Below are 13,742 nucleotides of genomic sequence, written 5' to 3' on the forward strand. Positions count from 1 at the left end.
GTCAGTCAGACGTTGGACTCTATGAAGGAGCGCTTGGGCTTGATGGGGGCTCGGTGGAGGGCTGGGTTGTCTCTGGTCAGGCTGGTCTGCCGGTGCCTCCCCTCGGGAAAGTGATGCTGGGACGACAGACTGGCCCTGGCTTCGCGATGAAGCCGCTCCCCCTGCTCCCGCTCCTGGCCGCCAGCCTGACCCCCTGGGAGCTGCTCCCGGTACGACGACCACTTGAAGTCATTGTTCAACATTTGGAAATCCATGACGGACATATTAAAACTCTCCATCCCTCCTCCGCCGCCTCCGGGGACGTGCCCCTGCCGGCCGAGCCCGGAGGTCTGCTGGCTCTGGACTCGGACTGACTTGTCCGTGACCCCCATGAAGGGCCGGGGTTTCAGTTCTGATTTGGCCTTGAAGCTGCCGCTGCTCCTTGGGATGCGCGGGACGTCCGGAGCCTGTTGCCGCCCGCCGTCCGACAGGGTCCCGCTGGACGCCTGGCTGGAGCTGGAGCCCCTGGAGCCCGCCGTGCCCACGGAGCCCGCGCAACCCTCCCTCCTGACCTCCAAACCAGAGCCGAGGGCGAGGGACAGGCTGTCCAGAGCCACAGAGTGGGTGGAGAGTCTGTCGGAGACCCTGGAGAAGCTGGAGGAGCGAGGCTGGTAGGGCTGGAGCGGCCCGGGGGGTGAGGCGTTCTGAGGAGAGATGGGGTGGTAGTGGTCGGTGGGGCTGTGTCCGCAGTGTTCGCTGGCGGGAACCGGGATGGGGCTGATGTCAATGCCGAGCGCAGGCGTAGGCCTGAGGGAGGTGGACATGTGTCGGCCGGGCAGAGGGCTGGAGGGGCCGCAGAGGGACAGTGGCCTCACTCCAACTCGGCCGCCCGCCTGGAGAGAATGGCACTGGTGCTGCCCTCTGCTGGCAAGCATCTGGCTCTGCCTGTTGGCCGGAGGAAGAGGAGCGGCCATGTCCGCAAAGTGTTGGTTCTGCACGGGCTCCTCTTGAGAAAAACACAAGCTCTGATCCGCTACACCCAGGGCTAGACTTCCGGGGAGAATCCGTTTGGGAGCGTATGGATTCAAAGGCCAATAATCGCCACCTTTCCCGCAGCGCATCGTGGGCTCCTCCGCTGCCTCGCGCTCCTCGCCTTCCCTCTCGCCAGCGAACTGCTCGACGGGGCTCTGTCTCTCCGGGCTTCCTTGCGAGTACTGGTCCGTGTCTCCCTCGGAGGGCGGGTGGTGGTGGGTGCCGGGGTCCTGGCCATAGCCCTGCGCTGCGTTGGCGCTGGCTGCCTTCAGGTGATGTTGACACTCCTCCTCCACCCGAGACAGGAGGCGCCGGATCTCCCGGTTGGAGGGGCTGAGGCGCGCGGCCTCATTGAGGTCTGCCAGCGCTGCGGCAAACTGCCTGCAGAGGTCAGAGCAAAGGGGAACGTCAAAACAGTTTTTACTTTCGGGAGGATGGCATCGGGAATTCCTGTGGGCTGGGAGAAGTATTGCATTGTGTCGTCTGGATCGGGACGGAAAAATGCCTCGCAAAAGAAAGCCTTGCAAGAAGTCTGTTGTACATAAAACCATCGAGTCTTTTAATGATTTTGTTACTGGTTACTTGGTCACAGTATGGGGCGCTCTGCAGGTGTGATTGATAGGGTTGTATTCTGTTTATGATGCCACTGCACTTTCAGCACAGTATCATTACGTTTGTGTATTGCAATTTGACTCCTCCTACGTCCTCCTCTATGCTACATTGCTGCCGATTGGACCCTAGGACTGTTGGACGGAGCATTGCAATGAAGAACTGAATTTTCAACACTCAAGAACTCAATTTTCAACACTCAAATATGGTTGTTTGAGCATCAAGATCGAGTCCTGTTTTTGTATTTGTTTGCAGCTTTGTTGCTGTGTGTGAGTTGGAATTACCTGCTGCTCCTCTTGGCCCGTGCTCTCGCGTAATACGCCTCATAAGACCTGGGCTTCAGAGCCAGAGCCTTGGTAGCAAACTCCTCAGCGATGCCAAAATCCTGCGTTTTCAGACAGAGGGGGGAAAAAAGGATTGAATGCATTGCCATTTTCTCTTATTTTTAAGATTAGTGCAGACCCGTTCAAAATGTAAGACGTGGATGGCACAGTTTAATAAAATGGAAAATGATTTAGTCCTTAGTATGGCCGCTCAAGACACTCTTTGTGACTCAGTCGCAGAGCCCCACACCTGCCAAGTGTGAAGTAGATTGGATGAACGGCTGTCGATATAATCGAAGGACAGACAGACAGACATAGATTCCTCCCTTTATAGTTAGATGGGGTGGTCAGAGCATGGCGAAACATCCAACCAACCCAGTGCACGTGTTTCAGTTTGTGATTATTTTGTGTGCGTGCGTCACATTTGCATAAACCTCTTTTAGTACAAATCAAACACACACGCACACACAAGCTCAGCTCTTTTTTTATCCCACTCTTCCAAGCAACAGAGGGGAAAATGTTTTTCCTTTCCACATTTTCTCCACTGCTCTCATCACGAACGTCTCGGGGTGAATATTTAATGATACTCCAATGATCTATAGAGATGGTGCCCTTCAAAGCGAGGTCAAGACTGCAGCCTGGAATGTACGCTGGTTCCAACATTGCTCCTGCTGAATGTTTAATGACGCTATCATGTAGCTGGTCCTCTTATTGCCTGCCCTCCCCGTATGATATGCGGCTGTTTTTTCAAGCCGCCGCGCAACGTACGGTAAATTACACTATGCGAGGAAGAAGCCAGAGAGATCCGGCAAACCTGGAGGGATGGATAGGGTGGAGCTGGAGGGAGGGAGGGAGGGAGGGAGAGAGAGAGAGAGAGAGAGAGAGAGAGAGAGGGAGACTGCACTCATCTGCCGGTGACCTTATCAAATCACATCATCTGCTCCATTATTCATCAGCCACTCTGACCCTCAGGATTACGTTTTAACACAGTCAGCTCGGGGGTGGGGGTTTGGTGGGTGTGGAGTGTGGGGAGGAGGGTGTCATCAAAAAGGCACACAGCTATTTAATATGCCACCATCATAATGATACACCTTGCTGTCAGTCCATACGCAGACAAATATGTTTGTGCTCACACTGTCACCCGTGCTGATGCACCAAAAACAATATAAATGAGGCGTCGCTCGCGGCGCAGGTTCTGTCGGACGACTTGATGGCGCCAAACACTTCCGCGCCCTAATGGGCCGGACTATTTAAGGAGCCAATCCCTCCTGCCCTACCTGCTTTGCTGCCTGCTTGCTGCCCTCCCTCCAACTCCCCTGCATCCACCTGTCTATGTCTGTCTACTTTTCTATCCAACAAGGGCCAATCGACCTCATCACTCCTATATTTCTAGCTCACTAAGTTTTCTCTGTTTGCTGGACATCTCACCCACAGTGATGAGCAGTGGAGCCCGGAGGCCAAACTCAAACGACGCAAAATAAAGACTTAATTAAAGGAAGTCTGAGAGCTGACTGTTAGAAAGGTATTCTGGAAACGGTAGAACCAGAACGCCCAACTCGGTACGACTGCTCTGCTGCTTTTGGGACCTTACGTTGGTTTTCCTGCGGCAGCGGGACAGGTTGAGATAGAGGGAGACCCGCAGGTCTCTCAGCGCCTTCAGCTCCTCCCCCAGACCCTCACGGGGGAACTTCCTCAGGGCGTACTGGTAGCGCTGGCCCGCTTCCTTCATGCGCCCCTTCTGCAGAACATATCGAGAAGGTCTTAATTTCTGCACAGCTTCTAAATTGATTCTGAAATAGCATCGGGGCTGTTGCCATTCATTTAAATATGTCTAGTAGTAGGCTGTAATGGGCTGTTGGGGTATAATACCAAGAGCCATATCACAGATGTCCAATACTAAATAAAATCAACTTCATTTTGTACACAAAGTCAACACTGTTGGGTTAAAGTAGCAGATTGGATCGGTGCTTGGTTCAACTCTTGGCTGAAACTTTAAAGTTTAGGACTCTGGATGGACAGTGAAAAGCTGTCTTGAAAGGGGCGAATTCCTAGCGGCCGCCCGTCAAACTAGAGACGGCAGAGCTTCGACCTGTCGCTCCCGGCAGGTGGGAGAACTACCTTGTAGAGAATGTTGCCCTCCTCCATCAGCTTCTGCAGCAGGATGAGGAGGATGTCTGGCTTGGAGGAAGCCGTGGCCCACGTAGCGTGACCTGGAATGGTAATGTGAGAATGTGAATCTTTTGGGGCGTTTATCCTCACTCACTCAGTCTCTCTCACACACACACACACACACACACTTGCTCTCTTGCTCATAAGTCATGTACCTGATCGATCGTGTGGAGCTGTTCTGTAGCCTTGTAGCGAGGAAAGAGTAAAGAAGAAATAAAACATGGGAGGAGTGGGTGTAAAATAAAAAATAAAAATAACCACGACGCAATATACTGTACAGAAAAAAAATAGCTCTTTCCAGGTCATAGCTCGCGGTGGAGAAGAGCAGCTCAACAAATACACAAAACATACTGTCTCAGCGGAGGCACGGCAATCCTTCTCTATGGGAGCATCTGCTCAGAGCACGTACCCGTCTTAGATCCCTTCTTGAGCAGCGAGGCCACCAGCACCGGGTTCTGACAACCGGAGGACTGTTCCGGAGCTCTGGCACCGCCGCCACCGCCATCACCGCTGTTGTTATCCTTCTCCAGCACCGCCCCGTGCTCGACAAGGTAATGCACCTGGCCACACGTAACGACATATTAAGGATTTATTTTGACCCATCCCGTGTTGAACAGTGAACGTCAGCGGCTTGAAAACTCACTGTGTCGGCGTCGCCGTTGATGGCGGCCAGATCGAGCGGCGTGCGCCCGTGTTTGTCCGCCTGGTCCAGGTTGGCCCCCCGATCCACTAGAAGCTGCACCGCGCTCTTCTGGCCCTTCAGACAGGCCCAGCCGAGCCCGCTCAGTCCCTCCTCGTCTACGGAGGCGATGGAGGCTCCTGGGGACATGGACAACACGGACGGGGGGGGGGTGGTGGGGAACAAAGGTGGTAAGTGCTGCACTGAAAAGTGGAGCCCGCAGAGCTCAGGTTCTCTAGTGGCTTGTTTCACAACAATTCTCAATCCCTTGGACTACAAAGTCAACGGAACATGGGGAAAAACTTCAGTTTCAAACTACACAAAGCAGGCATCCATACGGTGTCATTATTTGGACACATTTTGGACTCAAAAACACATTATTTACTACTGTAGAACCACTTTTATTAGTAATGTGCCAATACTGTAACTTGTACTTATTGTAGATGAACTAGATAGATATAGAGATATATAGATATAGATATATAGCTATATATAGATAAAGATATAAAGATATAGATGGATATAGAGATATCGATAGATAGATATAGATAGATATTAGAGATAGATATAGAGATAGATAGATATATAGCTAGATAGATAAATAAATGTAAAATGTAAATTTGTGTTTATTCTTTACTCATTTTAATTTCTTGATCTCTTTCTTGACCGCTCTGTTTTTTTTGCTGCTCTACCGCCTGAATTTCCCCTCCAGGGATTAAATAAAACAAAACAAACCCCAAAAAAAACGGAGATGTATTTATTTTATTTTCTGATGTTTCTGTAATTTAATGAGACAAAAGCCCCAACCCCGTATCCTGCAGTGCTCCAAGCGCCGCACTGCTCTGGACACCGCGGTCAAAGTCTGAACAAACTTTTAAGTGAGGCCTTGTAGGTCTAATATGAGTAAAGATTCAGCGACTGGCTTGCTCATTCCTCACCTGAAATTTTTTCAGAAACTGATTTTGGTGGACTGATAAGGAGAAATCAGCGAAAGTTATGTAGTAAATACAAAAGAATCTGGAAGCCATGCTCAAACGCCATTGGCTGACAGATTTATTGTCTATAATTGATTATTGTTATTATTCATAGATGCATTTATTTTTTGCTGGTGAAAGTTACAGGACGATATGAAATATAAACACAATCATTGTTTAGTCATCATTGACTTCTTCCATCCTGTGTTCAAGGGCTTCTGGAGAAACTAAACTTTTCAGTTGCTCCGCTCGTCACTGGGGGGGACAGTCCATTAAACATATGGGGGATTTATTTTGTGTCCGATTATTTATTATTTCTAGAGCTGTACCCGACTCAGAGATTTGTCAGTCAAATCAGATTTCGCTGTTCAATGTGAATATTCGATAGGGAGGGGGGGTGGAGGAACAGGGCACAAGTTCCTCCGTGCCCGTTCCTCCAGATAAAACCACTATAAACAGTGTTAATAATTCAAAAAACACTGTTTTTAGTTGTTTTATTTGAAGCAACGGCTCCACATCTCTCCTCGATCGCACGGAGAGCTGTGTTCGCGTGAAAAAAATATATTTATGATTCCCATTATTTATATTATTTGTAAGTCCAATAAAAAAAAAAGACCATAATTAATTTTTTGGGGGGGAGACAGTGCCCTAATAATTAAATATTGTCGGATAACGGTTAACGATCGGTTAGCGAGGGTCGGCTATCAGTAATAAAAAAAATAAAAAAGCTAAATTAGCAGCCCTAGAACGCATAAACTCAGTGGTAATATCAGCAAAAAACGTGTGTAAAACCATGTGTAAAAAGGAGCATAACAGGTCCACGTTAATAAGAAGAAACAACGAATCAAATCAAAAACAACAGGCCCAGGCGTACGCACTAATGTACATCATTGTACATAAATGGAACATGTGCACTGGTGTTTGGTCTCAAGCCGGGGCTCAAGTTTCCGTCGGTTTGGTTTTGAGTTGGAATCTCCACCTTTTGTCCTGGAATGAACTTGGTGTTGCACTTGAGGGGCGGTGTTCCCTCCCACGGCTTCTTGGACACACATCACCATGTAGCCACTCCACCTCCTTTCAGCCTTTGTGGGTTGATGACGTCACCGTACAGAAACTTTGACTGACTGACATTTTCACACACTGTTTATGAAAATATGATGAATCTGGACATACTCCAGACTAATTTGGCCCGCTTGATAGCATGCTGGTATACCAGTGGCCTCTCACCCTTGGACAGCAGCAGCTCCACGGTGCTCAGATGGCCGTCGGCTGCCGCCAGCATCAGCGCAGTGCGACCCTGGCCCTCGCTCACGTTCACGTCCGCTCCGTGCTTCAGCAGCAACTCCACTACCTGGAAGAGGGAGAGGAAGAAAACAAAGTCACCTCATCGCCCCCGGGAGTGAATTAGGAGAAGATTTGAGTCAGACAAAGACAAATGACCTGATTTCAATGCGGTTAAAACGGCGGAATTGATTTAATGTGAAAATCTGTAAGGTTTGAATACACTACGAGCTCCAGAATTCCATTTGCCTTCTGATCCGTTTTTTTTTAAATGATGTCACTCGAGGCGGTGGTGATATTCTTTTTTGTGATTGTTAATCCATATTGACATTTTACCGACCACAACTATCTACACTGCGTTATCTGCCTTTCACTTCCTGCACAAGCCCGACCAGCAGGAATGCTACTGGGAAGGCGGACCCCGCCACCAACCATGGACAAACAATAACACAAATATATTGAATGGCTGGTTCTGATAAAATGCCGGCTAAATAAATATGGGATAAATATCAACTATTATATATTTTTTTTCTTTTTACGAATTACCACTTTAAAGTCCTTTATCGCACCACACTTCACATAAAATGGAGGAAACTGTTCAAAAACACAATGTATTTGAACCAACCCAACCAGATCGTGAGATCAACCTGCCTGGTCCATAAAATATATTTCAGTTTCAAAGCTTCCCATGAGCGAGGTAGGAATCGCAGTGGAATAATACTCAGAATCTAGTTGCACTTTTTCTCATAAATAATCAAAACGCAAACTCCCCACCCCACCCCACCCCACCTGTGTGTGTCCGTGCTTGATGGCGCTGAGCAGTGGGAGCATCCCTCTACGGTTAGCCGACTCCAGCCTGGCTCCCCGCTCCAGGAGCAGCGCGCACACCTCCGTCTTTCCTCTCCCCGCCGCCGCGCTCAGCGCTGAGCGGGCGGAGGAGCGCAGGGGAGGGATGGAAAGTCAGAATAAGAATACATGATGCAGGTGGAATAGAAAACAAGAGTGGGAGAAATGGAGCTAGGCTTCTGCATTCATGTCACTTCGGGCCGTTGGAACAACTGTAACACGACAGGAGGAAGTTCTTGGCATCTGCATCACTTCTGGGTACAATAATAATTGTTCAAAGTGAAGCTCATATTCTGTGTTATCCTTTATTTATAGCTCCGGATTCAAGAAAACAGGGCTATTTAAAGCCACTAAATGGCACACTAGTTCCGCTCTTATTGGCGCGTTCCTCCGCCAGCGATAGCTCTGTGATGGATGCTGCTCCTCTTCCCTACATCAACGTCCCGCTCGACCCGCTGGTGATTAAGTTAACTCCCGGTTTTATCGTCTGCTAGTGCCTGCAGTGGTCATTACCCAAAAATACAACATCATGATTTCTGATCTGGGACGCAAAATAAGTAAATCGTATACCGCTGCGATGCAGAGACTCATTTTCTGCATGCACGGCTGATTGCCATCTCTGCTCATTCATAACATAGTGCTAATATCTACCTTTCTGTGTGCATATGTTCAGCATAGGAAATACTAAAGCTACTTTTTAAATATGAATCAGTCCATTTAAATGTTTTCCTTTCCCCACAAATGACACAACTATCATCTGTTGTCAGATGGAAAAAAAGAAAGAAAAAATAATTGTATTCTTGTCTGGTTTGTCTAATCCAATAAGGTTATCCAGTTCCAGGCAGAGCCGGAGTTAAATTGAATTTATTTATTTATTTTGGCCCACCCACATGCTCAAAAGCACACATTTTACAATCAAATCAAATGTGACATTTAAACAAATATATAATCATTTGATTTATAATTTTGTTTGGTATATGTATTTGGTATTACCTATACCTACCTACCGAATAATATAGGTATAACCAATATCCTTTTTTATCAAAGAAACTTAATTGAAATAAAGTTTTAGGTAGTATTATTATATTATGTGTTTGCTTCCAGGTCTCTTCCACTGAACAAAGACATGGGAGCATGTGCTGCTACACCCACGGCCTTTTCCATCTCAGTTGAAAACTAGACGCAGAATCTGTAAATCCCATTAGACTGGAATGGAGCTGTAAACAAGTCCCGGCTGGGAGAACACGCTCTTTGGCCGGAGCACTTTGGCAGCACCGGCCACGGAGGCTAAGGCGGCACGAGACGATGGCGCCCGTTTCTGTAACACGCCCTGCAATTGTGAACGTGACGTTCTGAAGTGATTTACAGTTTACAATCTTCTGGACCGTTTTATATCGCATAACGCAAACGATCAAAAACGGCATATATGGCGTTTAAAGGGAAATTGCACCACAACGTGACATGAAACTCATATAGCCCCATGGATCTGTTGAGATCGGCAGCAGATGCATGCAGGGCTGACTGTTAGAAAGGAAGGTGGGTGGACTGTCCTTTATAGTTCAATGGACATTAGCCTGGTCCTGGTTAGTCAGTATACTGTTAATAACCAATAACAGGATCTATACATCATGGTACATCTATGCCACACTAAAAATAACTTTACATGTAGCCCATGGAACCCATATGTTGATGTCTACCGCAGCAGCTGGCAGTAAATATCATCTGCACAACGCAAGTGCTCCTGCAAAAACCAAAATTCATGTGTCTTCGACACGGTCTCGCCGCCGCTCGTTAAACTCGCGGGAGTCTCCAGTCGAAGTGACAGGTGAGGAGGGAACATGATGGGGATGGAAGCAGCACCTGTTTCTCCCCAAAGGGAATCTTTAAGGTCCATCTGTACCAGCTGCTCATCCATCAAGTCCAACAAGCTCTTCACCACCTGCGGGAAACACACAGTGAGGATTCCGCAGACAACTCCACAACTTTCAGGACTTGGCTTTAGATTTAGCCACAATTTGATTGACAATTTATGCCTATGCGAGTGAAAGACGCATTTCTCTGGTCCATACAATCCCAATCGTCAATCTCAAAAATGTCAACCCTTCAACATGTTGGATTTGATCTTGGTATTTATGTAATCCTGTTGTGTACACTCATCAAAGATTAAAATCACACCGGGAAACAGCAGAGGTAGAGTCTGTGATGGAGCAAAAACAAAAAAAAAAAAACAAGCTCCATTTTGTGTGACGGATGAAAAGCCAGCGTTCTGGAGGGCTGCAATTTTTCCCCGCAGCAAATTGCGGCATAAACCACAACCACCTCGAGGAAGGGGGAAAAAAACAACATTCTCGCAAGTGCAGGTGTGCTGGGAAACTGCGGCCGCCTTCAGATTCGTTTGGTGAATGTGTGTGCGGCACACTCCGCAGAAGAGACTGAAAATCTGCAGATATCAGGTGTGCTGCTTGTAACGTCTGGTGAAATGGGTCACCGCGTGAAGCAAGAAGTTCAGAATGGGCTCCCGAGGCGGTGGCTCGTTGCCCTAGACCCCACTTAGCTTGAGTGGCACCTTGTTTGTATTAATTAACATGCTTAGTGGACGTTGAAGAATGATAAAAAATGACTGAAATTGGATATAAAGGACCCGTGAGGCTGCCACACTGCCAGTGCCAATGTCAGCTAAGCATCATTTTTCCGGGGTATTTGGACACCGACCTGTGTGTGTCCTGCCCCACAGGCGGCAGTGAGGGCCTGCTGGGCCGCCAGGCTCCTCCCAGTCGCGGCCTCAGCGCCGCACTGGGACAGAGGGTCGGTGGAGTTCTCCGGCCCCCAGTCGCAGGCCAGCAAGGAGCAGATAATTTCCTGGTGGCCCTTCAACCCCGCGTGGACGAGAGCACACTGTCCGCTCTTATCGGCGTGGCCCACCTGGCGCAGGAGAGGAAGAGAAACGCTGTTATCGGCATTTCCTCGAGCTGTCGGCAAACACTTTGGACCGCATGAAAACAAACTCGCCCCTTGTTGATGAAAGGGGGCCGGCGCAAAGGAATCTTTGAACCGCAAAGTAACTCGACTCACTAAAGCAATTAATCGGAGAGGGGCGTCGGAGACATTGGCCTTTAAATACCAAATTCAAATATGAGAGCGTTGTTTGCAGGGGCCTCAGTGTAATGAATATAAATGCACACAGTGAGTCTCCGGTATAGGGATACAGGATAGAACCAAAATATTGTTTGACAACCATTTTTCTTGCTTTCACCTGATAGAACGGTACTTTTGAACGGCACCACACTGCAATCAGTGGCCTCTCACTCTCAGTCGCCGTAGCGACCCAGTCTTCCAACTAATCACACGATACGACGACAGACTGGCTTCAACTCGCACATTCTGACAAGGATGATAATTAAGACGTTGCCTATTTCTCGTCACACAATCTGACACATAATGAACGGAATTGACAGCCAAGGTTGCACAGTGTGCGGAGGCCCTTAGCTAGTACTAACAACCCTGTCTGAAACTACTCACTACCACATCCATAGCTCACATCCTTTTTCACTGCATCCTAACATGGAGTAAATATCACACACTTTTGGTGTGACCCCAGTGCTCCCGTACTGACCCTGGCCCCCCTCTTGCAGAGCAGGCTGACCAGGTCCGAGTGGCCAGCGCCGGCGGCCAGACACAGAGGCGTCATGCCGCTGTCGGTGGTTCCGTCCACGGGGGCCCCCATCTCGAGCAGGAGCGCCACCATCTCCACGTGCCCCAGGTGGGCGTGGATGGCCAGGATGGGGGCGTGGCCTTGCACCTCCGTGCACCAGGTCACGCTAGCGCCGCCGAGCATCAGCAATCGGCTCACCTGTGGAGCGGTATGAATTATACGTGTGTTTCTAATTGATTTAACGTTGTGGGTGTTTAAATGTTTAACATCCTGTTTTGTTGTGTGTGTGTGTGTGTGCGTGTGTGGTCATGTCGGTGTGTGTGACTGCGTGTGTATTGACCTTGGTGTTGGGCGTGTAGAGGTTCCTCAGGGAGGCCAGCGCGGCCGACAGGTTGTCTGTGCTGCAGCTCACCCACAAGGCCTGAAGAACACTGGAGGACATGCCCGTCCTCTTACTCAGCCCCTGAGAGAGGAGCAAGGAGGGAAGAGGTGGAGAAAGAGAGAAGCGTTGGAAGGTTTTCATCTCTAGACAAGAGAAAGAGGAGAGAAGCTCCCTTACGCCAGTATCCATGTGCACCAGATGTCTGTTTATAGCTATATAAGCACATGTACCGTCCTCCAAAATTCCCTAGAGAGAGCGAGAGAGAGAGAGAGAGAGAGAGAGAGAGAGAGAGAGAGAGAGAGAGAGAGAGAGAGAGAGAGAGAGAGAGAGAGAGAGAGAGAGAGAGCGCGAGAGCATGTTCTTTAGAAAAGGATAGAAAAGGACAATGCACTGCTCCAATTCTACAACTGGGACAGAAGGGCTTTTACATCACTGTAGTCTGGATACGTTATCGTTTCTCTCGCTTTCTGAAGTCGAAAATTCCCAGGAACCTCATCATACCTCAGCGGTATCATAGTTATTGATACTGATAATATAGCACTGATTATATAGTTGGGGTAGCGTGATGAATAAGAAAAGGGGATGCTTCCGTTACCTTAAATATGTGAGCTTTGAGAATGTGGTGTCCGAGCTCCATGGTCTGCTGTCGGTTCAGCTTCCCCTCCTGTCGGGAGAACATGAAAGCCAGCAGAGCATGCCCACTCCTGGCGCGCGCGCGCGCGCACGCACACACACACACACACACACACACACACACACACACACACACACACACACACACACACACACACACACACACACACACACACACACACACACACACACACACACACACACACTTCAGCTCAATGACAAACGCTTTTGCCCCTTTTACACTACAGCAGTACCTGCAACGATGGCTTCTCTCGGACATGCGTGCAACCATATTTTCCGCATACTAGTTGATACATACTAGGGTTTCGGACGTACAAAAAATGTTAACAAACTAATTGTGTGTACTATATAGTATGGTAGTGTGCCATTTCGCCGCGTTTGTGTTTCTCAAGGTTGAGCATGAGTTAAAAACGTGCTGTGCGAGAACCGATGGTGGCCGAAAACGAGTACAAAGAATCGGCGCGCTTGGAAGGAACAACTGTGGATGTATGTAAATCCATGTGGGGTGTTTCCATTAGATCCTCCTCAGTGCTCCAATATACGGAACTCATCAACTCACCAGCTAAAGAATCTGTGGCCTATCAGTATAGACAGCCTGACCAGAACGTTCTGTTTAACATGTTGAAAGCTCTTAAATGTTGTTGCATAAACTTCTTTCATTTCAAAGAATTCTTTCAAGGATCTGATTCAAAAGGAGCCTGTACCAGCTGGACTGACCTGGGGTCACAGAGGAAGTCTGTGCTCTCTCCGTCTGCCCTCCACACCAGCCACTCCCTGAAGGACGGGTGACAGAGCATGCGGGTGCCATCCCTGCGCCGCACCTGTAACCCCAACCAAAACCCGCATTGTCAAGATACAGACTGCTAGTTAGATCCGTCGTTCCCATTCATTGCCAGGGAGCCTCACCATAAATCCAGCCAGGCTGTCCAATCTCTGCTGGAAGTCCTTCCATTCCATCTCCCCGCTCACGCTGCCGGCGTTCAGAGCCCTGAACATCTGCTCATCTGTTAGCGGGTGCAGAGACGCCAGGGCGACGTTCAACACCGGCAACACCGCTTCGAAGAGCTCCCCTTCCGGAAAGCTCACGCGGCACATAAGCAGGTAGGCCTGGCGAATGTTTTCCACAGCAAACATATGATGCAATGCCGGTGCGTTTCAATGT

At 48.8% G+C, this 13,742-nt stretch overlaps 1 protein-coding gene across 1 annotated transcript in view; it reads right to left on the reverse strand.

Annotated features, from left to right (window-relative positions):
• Window positions 1-5: 5 nt before the first annotated feature.
• The window catches only part of LOC307227893 (protein TANC1-like), a gene marked incomplete at both ends in the record, with an annotated part of 37,762 nt that continues 24,025 nt past the window's right edge, over window positions 6-13,742 (reverse strand). Inside the window, 16 exons of the mRNA XM_079997334.1 lie at window positions 6-1,392; window positions 1,905-2,005; window positions 3,535-3,681; window positions 4,062-4,153; window positions 4,268-4,297; window positions 4,522-4,672; window positions 4,756-4,931; window positions 6,993-7,116; window positions 7,836-7,969; window positions 9,753-9,831; window positions 10,605-10,814; window positions 11,506-11,742; window positions 11,885-12,007; window positions 12,522-12,630; window positions 13,298-13,401; window positions 13,487-13,687. Coding sequence (XP_079853460.1) covers window positions 6-1,392; window positions 1,905-2,005; window positions 3,535-3,681; window positions 4,062-4,153; window positions 4,268-4,297; window positions 4,522-4,672; window positions 4,756-4,931; window positions 6,993-7,116; window positions 7,836-7,969; window positions 9,753-9,831; window positions 10,605-10,814; window positions 11,506-11,742; window positions 11,885-12,007; window positions 12,522-12,630; window positions 13,298-13,401; window positions 13,487-13,687 — 3,405 coding nt within the window. The remainder of the gene's footprint in view (window positions 1,393-1,904; window positions 2,006-3,534; window positions 3,682-4,061; window positions 4,154-4,267; window positions 4,298-4,521; window positions 4,673-4,755; window positions 4,932-6,992; window positions 7,117-7,835; window positions 7,970-9,752; window positions 9,832-10,604; window positions 10,815-11,505; window positions 11,743-11,884; window positions 12,008-12,521; window positions 12,631-13,297; window positions 13,402-13,486; window positions 13,688-13,742) is intronic.

This window comes from Zeus faber (genome assembly GCF_960531495.2).
Source record: "Zeus faber genome assembly, chromosome: 3".
In the NCBI taxonomy this organism is placed as follows: Eukaryota; Metazoa; Chordata; class Actinopteri; order Zeiformes; family Zeidae; genus Zeus; species Zeus faber.